The sequence below is a fragment of the Parasteatoda tepidariorum genome, chromosome X1 (genome assembly GCF_043381705.1).
Source record: "Parasteatoda tepidariorum isolate YZ-2023 chromosome X1, CAS_Ptep_4.0, whole genome shotgun sequence".
Classification (NCBI taxonomy): domain Eukaryota; kingdom Metazoa; phylum Arthropoda; class Arachnida; order Araneae; family Theridiidae; genus Parasteatoda; species Parasteatoda tepidariorum.
The window spans coordinates 9,177,396-9,195,859 of NC_092214.1; the positions used below are offsets into that span (position 1 = coordinate 9,177,396).

General features: G+C 29.1%; 1 protein-coding gene across 2 annotated transcripts in view; it reads left to right on the plus strand.

Moving 5' to 3' along the window:
- The window catches only part of LOC107446337 (acetoacetyl-CoA synthetase), a 73,453-nt gene that overhangs the window by 47,515 nt on the left and 7,474 nt on the right, over window positions 1–18,464 (plus strand). For both annotated transcript variants that reach the window (XM_071187490.1, XM_021147617.3), the window contains exons 12-17: window positions 2,490–2,612; window positions 6,482–6,595; window positions 7,722–7,847; window positions 9,248–9,317; window positions 16,488–16,546; window positions 17,851–18,053. In XM_071187490.1, coding sequence (XP_071043591.1) covers window positions 2,490–2,612; window positions 6,482–6,595; window positions 7,722–7,847; window positions 9,248–9,317; window positions 16,488–16,546; window positions 17,851–18,053 — 695 coding nt within the window. The remainder of the gene's footprint in view (window positions 1–2,489; window positions 2,613–6,481; window positions 6,596–7,721; window positions 7,848–9,247; window positions 9,318–16,487; window positions 16,547–17,850; window positions 18,054–18,464) is intronic.

Sequence of the window (18,464 nt, forward strand, 5' to 3'; positions counted from 1 at the left end):
ATACAGCCTTTCCCAAAACATGTAGTATGGTGTTATGGCGTTTATCAAAAATTATATGATGAGATGCCTANAAAAAAAAAAAAAAAAAAAGAACTTGCTTAAAAACTATGAAAAAAAATTTAATTTGAAAAGAGTTTATTTGGTTTCATTTTGGCAGGGAGTGGTGATGAATTGATTACTTAAGTCCCTTTTTTTGAATGATGTTGTGATACGATTTTTCAAACATTATAAATTATAAATTTATCTTTAGCTATTTTTCTTTTCACAAAGATTCAACAATCTTCTGTCCATGATTAGTTCTTTTGCAAAGAAGTGTTTTCCAACGTCTTTACTCGTAACTAGATCCAGAAAATGATTTTCTTAAATCATTGTACATAAAATGACACCGCAATTGATTCTGACATAGTCTCTAACATTTTTTTTAAAATTTGGTTAACAGGGAAGTCTTTTAAATGTACACCCAAATAATTTTTGTTCTAATGATCTTTTCGATTCTGTGTTTAGACTGTTCTCAAGTCGAGGAAATAGGAGTATTATATTAGTAAAAAGGATAAGTCGATATTTAAAATTTGCTTACTGGCACCGTGATCCCTTAGAACTAAGAATATCAACAACATCATAGAATATTGACCATATATTTTAGTTTCAATCGAAAATTATGTTACATTTACAAAACAATTGTTAATACCATCGTCTCTATTCTTTGTAATTTTCAAAGATCTGTAACTTTATTTTAAGTAGGTTTCGTAATAAAAATTAATTTCATTTAACCCTCCTTAAAAACACTTTTGCTCAATTAAATATGTCTTGCTCAGTTTCGCTACATTTTTTATACGAAATCTTTACATCGATAACTAACAATTTAAAGATTAATGGCTTAATTACATGCAAATCAAATGATTTCAACTCTCTAATGAAGTCAAGTTTTTATAGTATCTAAAAATTCCTCAAATTGTATGCAATATTGGTATTTGTTATAAATTTTAACCTGACGCATTTCACGTTTTATTAGGTTAAGGGATTTTAAAATTTCGAAAAAAAATCTAATTATATATGATTTCAATCAAAGCAATTCCTTTGAACGACCGGGAGGGAAAGTTAAAAACTCTTTTATTGAAACTATTTATCAAAACACCGATCTTATTGAAATTTTGCACACTTCATCAAGATACAATTGTTTAAAGATATAAAGAAATAATTTCTTTTATTTTTATCAAAACTTACTTTATTAAGCAATTTGAGGTCTAGATTTGTCCGAAATTCGTACTTTTCAGTTTAGAACTTTGTCAAAAATTCAAATTTTATTTTTAATTCATTCGTTCCATTACAAGCTACGCCAACTTCATCTTTATACAAAGACATAACATGAAATATGTAATGTGACAACACACCTTGTTTTGTTTAGTGGAGTAGCTATGATTTTTCTCGCCAAAATAAAGGTCACAGAAAAGATATATCGTATAAAAAGACGAAAAGTAGATAATAGATCATTTGTTGTTTTGAAATATTTTGATTTCTTTTGAAATTAGTCACTAAAATATTAGTAAACCAATAAATAATCGAGTAAAATTCTATGAAGGACGTGTTTTTGATTTTTTTTACGAAATTGTTGATTCGATTCAAAATAAAAAAAAGTGCATTTACTGTGAATTAAACGCAAAATTGTAAAATGAATTTTGCGTTACAAAACTCAAAATTATTTACACTTTAAAAGTGAAAAGAAACGGGGAATAATTTAGCAAATTACCAAAAAAAAAAAAAAAAACCATCATCATCTCATCCTCAAAACCTCTTCATAGTTTTTAATACACTTCATGGATGATTAATCAAGTGTAATCAACAAGTTTCCGAAAACCGGAAGTAACTCTCTTCCTCCAATGTTCCAATTTTGAGGTGAAGTGTGAACAGGTTCTATTAGTTAATAATATGAATTAATATCAAGAATTATTTGTAAAGAATTATTAGTATATGCGTCACACGGTGGGGGAAAACCACAGAAACCTTTCATGTTTAGTCTGATGGCAAGAGAGCTCTAACCCATGATCCAAAGAGAATATTTTTATGGCTTAAACTCAAGGTTTTGGCGTGAAAATTATTCGGAGATAGTATTCTCTGAGCCTTTTTATAATTTCAGCCACAAACGCCACTTGCTTATGCTCTATCAATACTTTCTAGAAGAGAGAAGGCTTCAGCACGAGTTACTCTAAACAAGAAATTTGATCCTTTAGTAGTCCAAATGTAATATCCTCTTTCGTATTTTCCACCACTGCGCAGCTTATTAGACCGAATGTAGTGACATCTTTCTTAATTCTCCTCTACGCAGTTTATGTTCGTTACGTTGGACTACTAAATTGAACCGTGCAGAGGACTTCTCTCTTTTAGGAGGTGCTGGCTCTATACGGTTACCATCCATAATTTTAAATGTTGCATGGTTTTTAAAATTAGTGTTTGGCAACAAGTGTTATATATCAAAGGAAATTTTCTTTTAGCTTCAAAGAACAATTTAAATTCCTTGAGACTTATAAAAACTGGAGGAAGTGTTGTAAAGAAATCTTCATTTGACTTTTTCTATAAAGAATTGAAGTTGAAGTCTGCATTCTCAGCTGCATACGGTGATAATTTTGAATTTTTATTTTATTTAAGGATTTCATCTTGAAAATAATAAATTTTGTTTTAATTTTTGAGATTTCAGATTTTCAGATTTTGTCTCTATTGAAAATGCGTGGTTAAGAAAGCGATCGCACACAAAATGCGTCTTTTTAGTGTTAAAGATTGAACCCGAAATTTTAACACTAAAACAAATGTATTTGGAATTTAGTTTACTTTTATTTAAACATTAATAGTGATAAAAAGTACACCTAAAATGCAAGAGATAGTGATCAAAAATAAAATATTAATCGAAATTGTTTAAAGTTAGCAAAATATTCTTTCCTCTTATTATTTTTAAAATAAATTATTAGATGATTTCCGTTTTAAACGTGTATAATTGATGGCGTTAACTTATGGAAGCTACGGAAATTGAAAAGTTGAATAATAATGAATCAAATTTTTACTACAGTTTTATCTTTTAGGGGTTCCATCACTGCACTACGAATAATCATTATGAAGCAAAGATAAGTCAACTCTTTATAGAAGAGAGAAGGCCTTTGCACTGCCTGGAGGAATGAACTAAAACTGCGCAGTGGGAAGCTAAAGAGAAAACTGTCAGATTATTCGAGCTACAGTGGATGAAAAATAATAAAGTTGTTCACAACATTCGAAATACTAAAGAAATGGATTTCTCGTTTATGGTGTAGGCCTTCTCTCTTTTAGGATCTGTTGACTGAGGTTTCATTCAATTATAAATTTTTAGGCGATTTCATTAATCAGTGCCACTTTCTTTACAAAATATCTCAAAACTTATTTCTGAAACTCTCACTTCCAAGAAATTAAAACTTTTTCAGGATCTGAAAAAAAAATCCTCTCCTCCACAGTATTTAAGAATTTCTTGCTCACGGATTAACATCTTAAAAGATTTGTAAAAACTTTTGCTTATCATTTGTAAGTATGTTCAAATACGCATAATACGTATTATGTATTTACATAATACGTGTGCATAATACGCATGCGTAAAGTAATTTATGCATTGCGAATTTATCACTATTTTGTAGAGGAATTGGGATATTAGGAGAACTAACTTTGTATTAAATCTTTAGGTCATGAGTCGAAACCAAGAAAAAATCCAGGCAGTAATGTTCAAGGTGCAGTTATTAATTTAAATCTCCAAGATAATAAATACTGAAACTATTATGTGAAATAAATACCTATTTAAGCTGTTATGAAGTCACCTCCAACTGATATAATGTACTTCTTTGCTCGGCTGACTCAAAAGCAATTTATTTTCTCTCTTCCTTTCAATTCTGATGTTTTTAATGTCTTCTATATCCTTAAATCCTTTCGCAAATGTTTCCGAATTAAAAAGTTTGCTAGATATTTGTCTGAAGAATATAGCGAATGATTAATCTTCTTATTGGTTCTCATATTGCTCTTCACTTTAAAGCCCTTTTTTCGGAATGTTCTGCTGTCCTTCGACATCCTAAAACCTTGTACCTTTAGAAAATGTTTCCAAATCAGCGAGATTTGTCTGAAGGGAAGATCTCTACATTGGTCCTCTTTCACAGTCCCCTTTCAGAATACTCTTCAATTTTGATGTTCTTAATGTCATCTTTAATCCTTGTTTCTTTAGCAAATATTTCCGAATAAAAAAGTTTTCAAAAGATTTTTCTGAAGAATATTGTAAAAGATTTGTCTCGAATTTCTTCGAATTTGCTATGAAATGTTCTCTCGTGATATAGTATCCTCTTAAGAAGACCCCAACGTCAGAACTAATAAGTATTCTGAACAAAGACTTATAAAATTGTTTCTGAAATTTTGCATTTACGGCTGAAATACGTTATAGCAAATAAGGAGGTTTTCAAGAGTTATTAGGTCAGACTTGGAAATTAATAGTCGAATATTGTATACTTCAAACACTGAAGATACCTTTATTAACTTTACAGTAAAGTCAGATTTTTAACTTATAACAATCAAGTCAGATTTTTTTTTTTTTTTGTAAATGTCCTGAAATCAACTTAAAAAATATTTTAAAGAGATCCTTGTTAAAAACTTGATTGATTTAAAGTACCAAAAAGGCCTTCAATCTCAAACTATGGGAAGATTCTTTGAAAAATTTTTTTGAATTGAAGGGTGGTATAATGGTAAGCCACATTGTTCAGGAGAAAATTTTCCAAAAGAGTTTTTAATGAAAAACATAAATACTATGTAATCTAGTAGACGCATGCAATAGAATATTATGTGGTTAATGTAAAGTAGGTAGACATATATATAAAATAATGAATCGAGTTGGCAATAGGGTGCCATTTATTGGGAATTCCTGAAAATTTTTAAGTACCAATTTGGATAAAAAACTAACGAAAAATATACTTATCAAAATATATTTGTCATTAAACTGCTCTTCAGTTGTGCTTACTAAAATATTCACTGAATTCGCTTTAAAAAATTAAACAAAGGGATATAATGAGAATTTTTAAGGTTAACAAAACTGGCTTATTACCAATGTGAATTAAGAAATTATTGTATGAAATAAAACAGCTGCAGTATAAAAAGAATAGCATTTTAACTTCTTGATATATATTAGTTTAATTGCAATAGTTTTCAACTTATTTTTTTCTTCTAAAAATTATTTAAATAATCACGCAAAATTTTATTAAAAGTCAATTTTAAGTGCATTTAATTTTATAAATATATTTAAAACAAATCACCGAAATATTTGTTTTGAAATTATTAAATCTCTTTTCTAAAATTAGCTGAAAGTAAGTTATGAGTATTAAAAAGAGAATTTCATTATTTTTTTTAAATAAATTTCCGCTATGATAAAGGAGAGATGACTGGTTTGAATGGGTATTCAAATCAATGCCAATTGCGTTAATTAAAAGGCAATTTAAGCTGCAGGAAATTTAAAGGGAAACAGGAACTTTTAAAATTTCCTTCCTAAAATATCCCGTTCAATCAACCGGTTTTTTCCCATCTTATACAATTCGATGCAGATGGCTACATTCTATTCATAAGAATAAATAAATAAATAAATAAATATTTAAANTTCCTGAAAATGTTTAAGTACCAATTTGGATAAAAAACTAACGAAAAATATACTTATCAAAATATATTTGTCATTAAACTGCTCTTCAGTTGTGTTTACTAAAATATTCACTAAATTCGCTTTAAAAAATTAAACAAAGGGATATAATGAGAGTTTTTAAGGTTAGCAAAACTGGCTTATTACTAATAGGAATTAAGAAATTATTGTACGCAATAAAACAGCTGAAGTATAAAAAGAATAGCATTTTAACTTCTTGATATATATTAGTTTAATTGCAACAGCTTTCAACTTTTTTTTTCTAAAAATTATTTAAATAATCATGCAAAATTTTATTAGAGGTCAATTTTATGTGCGTTTAATTTTATAAATATATTTAAAAAAAAAACACTGAAATATTTATTTTGAAATTATTAAATCTCTTTTCTAAAAGTAACTGAAAGTAAGTTATGATAATTAAAAAGAGAATTTCATCATTTTTTTTTATAAATTTCTACTAAGATAAAGGAGGGATGACTGGTTTGAATGGGTATTCAAATCAATGCCAATTGTGTTAATTAAAAATCAATTTAAGCTGCAGGAAATTTAAAAGGAAACAAGAACTTTTAAAATTTCCTTCCTAAAATATCTCGTTCATTCAATCGGTTTTTTCCCATCTTATGCAACTCTAATCAGATGACTACATTCTATTCATAAGAATAAATAAATAAATAAATAAATAAATAAATAATTAAATTAAATTAAATTAAATTAAATTAAATTAAATTAAATTAAATTAAATTAATAAATAAATAAAAATTCTTTTTCTTATAAAAGATGATTGTTAAATGCATGTTTTAATTCTAGGTAGTACTGAGGTGATGTTGTGCTCTACTTTCGATTTCAATATTCCTATCTACTCAGGAGAATTACCTACTTCAGCCTTATGTACATTAATCGAATGTTGTGATGAAATAACTGGTACCACTTTCCTTTCTTGATAAAACAATTTTTTTCTACTTCGAATTATGATAATTTAACTGAGATTTATTATCAGAGGTTAAAAAATAAGCTTATGAGGGGAATCTATACTGCGGTTACAATTTAAGAAAAGAGATTGGGCTCTTTCAATGCCCAGAAATGGCATTGTACACCGTTAGGGATGCTTCCAATTAAGAACTGACTCTTCGAACCTATTTGAACTGACACTTTGATTAATCTAAATGATCTCGATTTTATTTTATTTTAATTTTTATTTAAGTCTTATTTATTATTTTAAGTCTGCATTTAATTAAGCCCTTATTTAGTTGTTTTATCGTAGTTCGTTGAATTTGCGACTAATCTGCTGATCTTGCCGATTTATTAGCCAAATCTGAAAATTATGATGAACAGCTACTTTTGAACTTATTTGAATGCAATTTTTGAAATAAGTTATTAGAAGTCATAAAATGGGAATGGTTTAGATAAGTAAAAGTATTGACTCTTGTTTGCATGAACAGCTAGATTTTATTGAAGAGAGGCACTTCTAATGGCTCACGATGATATTTCATACCAAGTGCTGCTAAAGGATTTTCAATCCTTATGATTTGTCCTGCCATCCCTTTGAAGTTGGCTGTGCTGAACGATCCTGTATAAAACGGGAAACAATTATTACACATTTTTTAGAAAGTTTTGATTGATAAACAACTCATTTTGCATTACCATAATTGATTTCTGAATGCAAAAAAAAAAAAAAAAAACACTTCTCGAATTTTAATAAAATAATAGTAAAATAGAACAAAAAATTTAATTAATTTCATGAAAAAATATTAGATTTATTACTGATTTAAGAGGCTTACAATTTTTGAACGCAGTTATACAAATTCTTTATCCAAAAATAATTCTGTGAAATTTATTTTTGTTTTTACTTATTTCTGCTTAATTTAACAATGGTCCCAATACTTTTGAATTGTAAGAGAGACAAATGTTTTCATTATTTTAAATCAATAAATTTTATATGACAAGTGTTCAAAGGAATCGGTATAGTAAAAAGTATTATGAGGATTTACACATAAAAAGTTTTTGAATGTCAGAAATTATTTCTAATACTTGAAATTGTATTTCGTAGGAGAAGTTATATTTGGTGAAGTTGGGGATCTAGTTATAAGCAAGCCCAGTCCCCTCTTGATTTCAGGTTTGTGGGGAGATGAAGATGGTTCGAAGTTTCGAGAAACATATTTCACCAAATATCCAGGTAATCAATCATATAGTTTTTTTTTAATTAAATGTCACATAACACTCTTAATTATTTTTGTCAAATAACTCCATTAATACTCTTAATTTTTTTTTGTTTTCTTGATCAAATTTTAATGCATTAAAAAATCAATCTGTTGCTGTTGTTGTTTCTAATGCTACTTGCCAGTACTAACAAGCCTGCTTGGTGGAACCAAGCGAAATTAAAGCAGAAGGTGCGTTTCTTGTTTTTCAGTAGAGCCATCTATGACCAAGAATACGACTTCTGTCCCACACTCGTCATAGTCTGTTTATAGGGCGGACCCACTCATCCAAAGATCGAACTTTTAACCTGAACCAGAGAACGATCAAACTCTAATTCAGTACCCCCAGAGGCATTAATCAAAACCAATCTTAATTGTTCATAGGGTTAGCCTCATATATACTAATTAATTAGTTCTAGCTATTAATCAAGTTACAAAACTAAACACAGAACGCTATTTAGAATTTTGACTATCCAAAAATAGCTGCAATTTGTTACAATATAGCCCCAATCTAGTTGAGCGGTGGAAAGTTTAGGTCCTTTAATATTAATTATCTTTCCACATATTTTGCCACAGCTGGAAATTATTTAAGAAAATTGAAAAATTTTGGACATGACTATCAAATTCGCTTATTCAAAGATGATTCCATGCAAAATTAATTTTTAATAATTCTTCATTACTTTTTTTATTAAATTATTGAATAATAATATAAAAGATTTTGAATTGTAGAATATAAAAATTTTACATCATTTTAAACTATGCCATGTTACTTAAATTATGTTGAATACTTAAACAAAATCGGTCGAATAGTTCTTGAAAAATACAAATTAAAAAGTATGAATTTTTTGAAATTTAATAACTAAAAGAGGAGGCAAGGAAAGAATAACGTTACTACAGTAACTGAAGAATGAAATAACTTGAAAGCATGAACAAAACAAAACAAAATTCTTCTAAGCAAAGAGTGCAGAACAATGAAAAAATTTAGTTACTCTTAACTTTTCAAAGCGTCTGAAAATTATTTTCGTTATTAAATCCTCAATAAATTTTCCTTCTTAATTATTTCTGTGTGGACTAATCTTAAAATTTAAAATTTCTTTTTGTAACATTCTCTTTTTATCATTTAGCAGTTTTTGAATTTAAGTACTTAATCCCTTCAATTTGAGTTAAACATTATTGATCACTTCAAAATAAATCTTTCCAAAAAAAACTACATTGATACTTATTAAAAGTTTATATTTCTGAAAAACTGTATTGATTTTATGATTTAATAAATAAAAACATTTGTAATGCGTAGAATTAAAAAGAAGTTTCCTGATGCTGTTCTGGGAATTAAAGAAAGTTATTAAATTATGTTTTATTCCTCTATTTTTTTCCCCAGGAAAATTTTGTATTGGAGATAACGGAATAATTAATCCAGTTACAAAAGGTCTCTTGGTGTTAGGTAGAAGGTAAGTTGATTTCAAAACATAAATTAGTAAGTCAATACCCTAATTATCTTTCATGAATATGTATGATACCAGCCAAATGGCAATGCTACTACAAAGTAAAGATTTATATGAATATTGGAAATTTTGAGATAATCAAATATTGCACCTAAATTCATCATTTTTTACTATGTGATTTGTAATAACAGCTTCTAAATGTTATTGTCCGATTTTTCTTATCATTCCAAGCGTAACAGAGGGGAAATCACACAAGTATTTCATTCTAAAAAATATATTAAATATTTTTGAAAGCAAAAATTCTACTAGAATATGCTACTTTAGAATGCAATGTTTAATTAAACTGCATAAAATAATGAAAGATCCTCATAATTAAATAGCAAGTTAATTAAAAGTACTTGTAACAGAGGGGACAAATAAAATTTCACATTTTTGACATGCACTGCTATTTATGTTAAATTCTGTGATTTGGACCCTCCTTAACATTATCTGTAATTTTTTTTAAATTATCACATTTCAAGGTAAAATAAATTATTGTAAGACTTTTAAAATTCCAACCCCCTTTTTATAAGTCCAAATAATGCATCGTAACAGAGAGGACATGGAATGTAACAGAGGGGATGTCTTACAAATTTAACAAAAAGTTAAAGAGAAATATCACTGTTAAAAGTGACTTTTCGGTTATTTAAAGTTGGAGTTGGCAACACTGCTATAATTGAAACCCGTGCTATATCTTTGTAGTTACATTTGAAAGTTTTTATTTCACCCACCCTGTTTAAAAAAAAACAAGTGCATTGTTTGTTTCTCTCTCAATTTCAGTTATTTGGGCAACACAATTAACTACAGAATTTTTTCCTAGAACTTTTCACACTTGCAAAATTATCTATAGCAACATCAAAAGAATCTCAGTGTTTTAAATGGTGACTGCTGTACATTAAATATGTCAGGTCCCAAAGTCCTCCAAGTTCCAAAACAAATCAATACCTCTGGGGGTACTGATCGAGGAGTTCCCTTATCTTTTGGATTGAGTTCAAAATTGGAAGGCTACGGAGTTGAACATTGGTAGCCGTAAACTCAAATTTGGGTCGGCTGTTCAACAACGGTTGTAAAATAAAAAGTCAATTGAGCGATTTTCGCAAGTCACTATATTTAGTAATTCTATGCAATTATTAGGCAAACAACTGTGATTTTAATAGAAAATTCACATTTTCGTCAATAGCACATACACATTTTATATGGTATTTTACCTACGCATAAAATATGGATAGGTCGTAGTACAGTAAAACTTAGATTTGCCAATTCTTATGTTTGGATGCATCTGCTTTGATATTTGATATGCTTCCATCAAGGTGCACATTTGACTTTGTGGATTTTTTGTCCATTTTCTTTGACAATCATGCACTCAGATCTACCAGAAGTCTGGTAAGAAAGTTTATTAGATGAGTAGAAATTTATAACAAGTGTTTTTTTGTTTCATCAGAAACTTTGTTACTAAGCTATTTCTTTTGTTTTGGTAGTAAGGTTACAGAGTATACATAGAATAGTGCAACGTTTTCTTGAAGATGCAGGTGATGCACTGTTTTTTTTTTTAATAGCTTTCCCCAATGCCTAAGGAATATTATAAGGAGAATATCCTTCCTGAATTTCTACTGCTTGTATCAGTGCCTTTTTATTTTTCCTTTGATATTATTTTTTTCCAATTTATTTATTTCTCTGTTAAGGTCTTTTCTCTTTTTCAAAATACTTCTGCCTTCATAAATTTTCATTTAATATTCTTTATCTTTCTCCTTACAAATATCTTTTTTTTTTGGAACACTCTAGTTCTATATTCTCTCATTCTTTCTGCTGTTGTTTTCCCCATATTGATTACTCACTTAAGAAACTTTCAAATATTAACTAAACGCACTATTAAATAAAAATGGCACAGCTTTGTATAAAAAGCGTGCTCTAACAGTGGAGGAATTGATTTAAATTAATTGAATCAAGATGCATTAGCACTTGTTTACATTCTAAGAGTTCCTTTTTAATGGTCAACCTATCAATTTTGTGTAACTGAGGGAACATTTAGTTTTCTCCTCTCTGTTACACCCCCTCTGTTATATGAGAAACTTCAAAATTTAAAATTTTTTTTTCTCAAAAATATAACATCACATGATTGTACTAATAGATTTAATTGTGTAAACCAAATATTAAGTTAAAAGGTTTTTTGTGTAATAAATAAAATAAACTTAAAAGAATAATTATAACAGAGAGGACAGTTTATATTTGAAATGATTTTTGACTTGAAAAATAAGATAAAATTTTTTTTTGACGGTATCCTCTGCATAATTAGAACCAGGAACAATTTATTTTACAATATAAATTAAACTGTTTGTAAAATCTTATATTTTTAATATAGAATAAATATTTTTAATAACTTACTCTTGTTTAAAATAGACAGTTTTTTTGGTAGAATAAGTCAAAATCATGAATGCTCTCAATTTATGATAAATTTTACTATAATCATGCGTAACTCCAAAAAATAACTTTTGAATTCATAAATTTCAACAAATTTCCTTTAAAATGATACCAAATGCAAGGATATTGCCTAAACTTTAAAAATTCACTACTGGTTTCAATTGGCACGGAATTCAGCTTTAGTCTTTTGCAATTTATAATTTCTTCCAAACGTGATTTCCACTTTTGTACATTTATTTAGAGTTGGACTTGATTTCTTTGGACTTTAATTTATTTTTAAATAATGAAAATTTAAAAGTCGTTCTCAAAACGCAATTCTTTAATTGTTATGGCTATTACAATTTTCAATTTATTTAAAAACCCTTGTCTTGAAAAATCCTTGCTAAAAAGTCTTGAAGTTCATATATACTATGTCAATTTCAGTAAAGATATAAACTGAAATATCTTGATATAACTACTGTGATATTATTTAGGAGTCTGCTACTTAGAATTTAGTGTCATTGGTCAAAATAATGATTAATCAAAACCTTATAAAACATTTCATGCTCCCAAACAAAATCTTTGCTTTAGATATAATGAATACGAGAGTATCATTATCATGAACGCACTAAATATTTGTTTTTAGAATCCTTATTATAAATGAAGTAGAAAAGTATATACGTTAAGAGTCACCAATTGTTGTTGTTGTCGTTGGTCATTGAAGCAAGGGGAGCGATTGTTTTTGTTTTCCCGTGGCGCCATCTATGGCCANCTTTCTGTCCATTTTCTTTGACAATCATGCACTCAGATCTACCAGAAGTCTCGTAAGAAAGTTTATCAGATGAGTAGAAATTTATTACAAGTGTTTTTTTGTTTCATCAGAAACTTTGTTACTAGGCTATTTCTTTTGTTTTGGTAATAAGGTTACAGAGTATGCATAGAATAGTGCAACGTTTTTTTGAAGATGCAGGTGATGCACTGTTTGTTTTTTTAATAGCTTTTCCCAATGCCTAAGGAATATTATAAAGAGAATATCCTTCCTGAAGTTCTACTGCTTGTATCAGTGCCTTTTTATTTTTCCTTTGTCTTCTTTTTTTCCAATTTATTTATTTCTCTGTTAAGGTTTTTTCTCTTTTTCAAAATACTTCTGCCATCATAAATTTTCATTTTATATTCTTTATCTTTCTCCTTACAAATATCTTTTTTTTTGTTGGAACATTCTAGTTCTATATTTCCTCATTCTTTCTGCTGTTGTTTTCTCCATATTGATTACTCACTTAAAAAACTTTCAAATATAAACTAAACACACTATTAAATAAAAATGGCACAGCTTTTTATAAAAAGTGTACTCTAACAGTGGAGGAATTGATTTAAACTAATTGAATCAAGATGCATTAGCTCTTGTTTACATTCTAACAGTTCCTTTTTAATGGTCAACTTATCAATTTTGTGTAACTGAGGGGACATTTAGTTTTCTCCTCTCTGTTATAAGAGAAACTTTAAAATTTTTAATTTTTTTTTCTCAAAAATATAACATCACATGATTGTACTAATAGACTTTATTGTGAAAACCAAATATTAAGTTAAGAAGGTTTTTGTGTAATGAATAAAATTAACTTAAAAGAATAATTATAACTGAGGGGACAGTATATATTTGAAATGATTTTTGACTCAAAAAATAAGAAAAAAAATTTTTTTTGACGGTATCCCCTGCATAATTCGAATCAGGAACAATTTATTTTACAATATAAATTAAACTATTCGTAAAATCTTATATTTTTAATATAGAATAAATATTTTTAATAACTTATTCTTGTTTAAAATAGACAGTTTTTTTGGTAGAAAAGTTTTTTGGTAGTTTTTTTTGGTCAAAATCATGAATGCTGTCTATACATGGTAACTTTTAGTATAATCATGCTCAACTCCAAAAAATAACTTTTGAATTTATAAATTTCAACAAATTTCCTTTAAAATGATACCAAATGCAAGGATATTGCTTAAACGTAAAAAATTCACTACTGGTTTCAATTGGCATGGAATTCAACTGTAGTCTTTTGCAATTTATAATTTCTTCTTATAATTTCTTATAATTTCTTCTTATAATTTCCACTTCTGTATATTTATTTAGAGTTGGACTTGATTTATTTGAACTTTAATGTATGTTTAAATAATGAAAATTTAGAAGTCGTTCTCAAAACGCAATTATTTAATTGTTTTGGATATTACAATTTTCAATTTATTTAAAAATCCAAAAATTCAAAAGAATAAGTAACTGCTCTAAAAAGTCTTGAAGTTCATATATACTATGTCAATTTCAGTAAAGGTATAAGCTGAAATATCTTGATATAACTACTGTGATATTATTCAGGAGTCTGCTACTTCGAATTTAGTGTCATTGGTCAAAATAATGATTAATCGAAACCTTATAAAACATTTCATGCTCCCAAACAAAATCTTTGCCTTAGATATAATGAATACTAGAGTATCATTATCATGAACGCACTAAATATTTGTTTTTAGAATCCTTATTATAAATGAAGTAGAAAAGTATATACGTTACGAGTCACCAATTGTTGTTGTTGTCGTTGGTCATTGAAGCAAGGGGAGCGATTGTTTTTGTTTTCCAGTGGCGCCATCTATGGCCAAGAATTCGATTTCTGCCACACCCATACGTCACACCCTTTAATGGGATTCATTCACAACCGGACTCCTTCTTATATCCATTCATTTATCTACAGATCGTAATTTTGACCTGAACGATTTGTCTCCAATTCAGTAACCCCAGAGGTATAATTTGTTATGGGAACATGGATGACTTTGTGATGCGACAAATTTAACGGGTATTAGTCACCTATTTACTATACCCGTTCTCGCTAACGTGAGTCCAGCACCCTGCCAACCTGGCTATCTCAGCCCCTAAGTCGCCAATTAATATCGATATATCTATCGATAGGGAATTGCTTTCAATAACTCTGTAGAATTTTAAAATTATTTTACTTCCGTTGTCTGCAAGAGTTTTCTGTTGTTTAATATTCCTGTCGTCCAAAATTAGTAGCTACAGGTACATGAAGTCATAAATAACTTCCGATGCAGATCGACACCAGTAAAGTTATATTATTGATGGATTATTGGTTCATTAGCTAGAAGATAGATTAATGTGATTATTGGTGGAATAATCCTCAAATGTGGCTTTAGAGAGTACGACCATTGTATTTTTGAAACTAATTTGGCATTGATTTAATGTGGGAATGCTTGGTAAGTAAATGTTGTTGAATAGCATAGCAATCTGAAATCTCTGAAAAATTTTCAAACAAAATCATAAAATCATCAGTTAAAAAGTATTTAGATGTAGCAACTAATCTGGGACAAAGAGAATACAAGTTTTGAAGTTTATTTTGTTAATAAAGTACTTTTAGTTAAAAACCATCATTTTTTTTGGATAATTAAAGCTTCTTTTTTTTCAAAGCTTTTTATTTCCAAGTTATTAATACTACGGAAAAATTCGTGGTTAAAGTTTTTGTAATAAATATTATGTTGTATTATATTAAGCGCCATGACAAATTCGCTAAGTGGCTTCCCAATTTATTAAATTGCGACAAAACAGCTATATCTTTACCTATTTGAATGCCAATTTCAAATAATGATTATAAAATATAAACCTAACACAAAATTAAGATTATTTAGATAAATAAAAGTACCAAAGCAAAGGCACACGAATCAGAAGTTCAGAATAGGAAAGTGCCCCTTGCGGCGTACGATGACGACATTTCCAGTTCATGGTTCCTATAGCAATTTTGAATCCTTTAATTTGCTTATTTTTTCCAAGTTTGTAATCGCTGTATTGAATCTCTTACTGGAATCAATGATCCTTTCTGAACCCAACATACTTGGCATCAAGTAATTTAAGTTCTTATTCACAGTGCCAAGTATCGGTTAAGCGAACAACATCATAATCCGCATAAGTTAAGGCGCTGTACAGTTTGTGTTTTTTTGGCAGTTAGGTCACGAACTTATGAAGGAAAAGAGAAAATCACTTATTTATTTGTAAGTGGTATTTTTCAGGACAATGTTTTGAACATGATTATTATTTTCGCGCATTTTGATAAATCTGATGATTTTTCCCTCAATCAACCCGTAAACACAGAAATAAGACAACCTTCAGGCCACACAAATTCAATAGTTTATCAAAATCCTTTTCATAAACTTAATCGTGAAATGAAGCATTCATCTGAAAACTTAGTTTTGGACATACGACAATTAAGAAAGTCCAATTCCAAGCAATCAAAGCATTCACTTATTACTCCTTCCAATGTGTCAGGGCGGTTTTCTTCGTCTTGAAAAGAAAACCGTTTCTTTTAGGTAGCTCATTTACTATTTTTAGGCTCTTGCTCGATCCACTAATCATATTTCTACCTCTTTTTCATTATCTAAAGGAACTTGTTTAGATACCTTCGATACTTCTCTTTTGTCTGCGAACAGATAAATTTCACCCCTTTAAATGCTTCACTTCAGAATTGACAATTTGTTAAAGATACAATTCATCTTACTATAGCAGAATTCGTGATCGACTTTTTTCGATATTTTATCGATTCAGGGACAAATTTCTTTTCAAAAGGTTTAAAACTCCTGCTCCAATTCATCCTATTCTGACCGGTATGTGTATAAATTGCTTAAATTTATCTGTGTATAAATTTTATGAATTATAAAGGGTTAAATGTTGCTTTATTCATTTTTTTTCAGTGATGCTACATTAAAACAACGTGGATGCCGGTTTGGTAGCTCTGAAATATACAACGTTGGTAAGTAGCACCTCAAAAGAATGTTGCGTATACAGGGTGACACGTATTTGCAACCCTGAATATCGATACTTTTTAGATTCCTTGTCAAAAATAAATCGGCTTATTAAGGGTCGTTACTTGATGTTTGATCCAAGAAAAACGAAAACGAATTTAATGAATGTCTAATGAATCAATACTAAGGAAGCAAGAGCTAAATAGAAAACCGGTTTTATTCCCTGAGGAAACTGAGAGTAGCTGAAAGGCTATTATTTCACGCAATTTTAAATCTTCGAAGGCAATCAAACTGGTTTTGATGTTTTCCAGCTCGCTTTTCTTAATTGTGATACAACGGATTTCGGCAGTGTTTTTGTTTTATCTTCGCTTAACTATTATTTTGGGGCACCAACGAGCATCTTTCCTGCTCTCTTCGGCATTGCTGATCACTGACAATACGAATACGTAACTCTCTCACTCCTTGATAGATGGCAGCACTATACTATTTCACCTCGTTCTGAGGCTCGCATTGACGTGACAAAAGAAACACTTTTTCCCAATCAACTTTAAGTGCTGAACTGCACAGAAATTCTGATTTCATTCACCATCACACTTTCACTGAATCATGTGAAACGCTCTCTGTTGGCAACGGATCAGACTTTTATCTTCTTTTAATGGAGAGCTCGCGGCGATAACTATATAAAACTTCCTAACTTATCTGGATTGTAGGTTCTGGATCCAAAATGGTTAGAGCATTCGGCAACGAACTCAAAAGTCCCTGGTTCGATCCCAGTCAGGACTGAAGAACCTCTTCCTCGCAGATCAATGGATTCTTTCTTTTGAAACCTCCGAAAACAAGTTTAGATAAAGTCAGACAATTTATCGTATTTTTTGGTGGCTGTCAGATCAGCCTGAAGTTTCCTGTTTTGCAATGCAGATTTGATTTCATTTCTTAAACAACTAAATTTGATTTTAATTTGATAACCGCTTTTATTGAAGAATACTTATTTTGGAACTTTAAATTAGTTGAAATTCTAAAATAATTCTTCGCAAAGAATTCTCTAAGAAAATTTTTTACAAAGTATAATGGGTTAAAAATTACTACTTTTAGGAAAAGATTTGTAGATTTAAATTAAATGATAAAAAACAACAAACAATGCTTAGTTTAAGACCACAAATTTAAAAAACTGCACTTCCATAAACAACAAATTAAACTAGCAATAAAACAATCTAATTGTTTACTATTAACTAATTTAAATCTTTGGTGAAGCGAGCTATTTTGAGAGCAAATTTAAATAAATGTTTAATAGATAAACATATTTTTATTTTAGTTGATCACTTTCCTGAAATCAGTGACTGTTTATGTGTTTCTCAGTTCAATAGTAGTAGAGATGAGAGAGCTGTTCTCTTTCTTAAACTGAGGGATGGGTACATGTTTAATCAAGATCTCGTTAAAAGGATACGGAAAAGGATTGCTGATGATCTCACACCACGTCATGTTCCCGATGTCATCTTAGAGACGAAAGATATACCGGTTGGTTATTTTCTAGTATATAAATTTCATATTTTCCCTATAGTCTAGTTATATTCCAATACAGGAGACATTTAAGAATAGCCACATAATAGTTTCGACTCGAGAAGTTTCTGCCATTACTGATACATGTCCATCAATAATGTTTTTGCTTTATTTGCTGTTTCTTCTGAACTTTGTGAAATTTGATTTGGGATACATATTTACGGTATTATTATCTATTAGGTAGGTTGATATTCAGATTCCGAGCATAAGGAACATAACTTATTTTCAAACTGAAACCTCCATGTGTTTTTGTTTGTTGATATATATCATGATATACAAGAATATTGCACTTTGGGTGGTAAATTTATGCCATTATTTGGTTATGTGTCGATCAATGATGAATGCAATAATCATGATTGTGAAGATGAA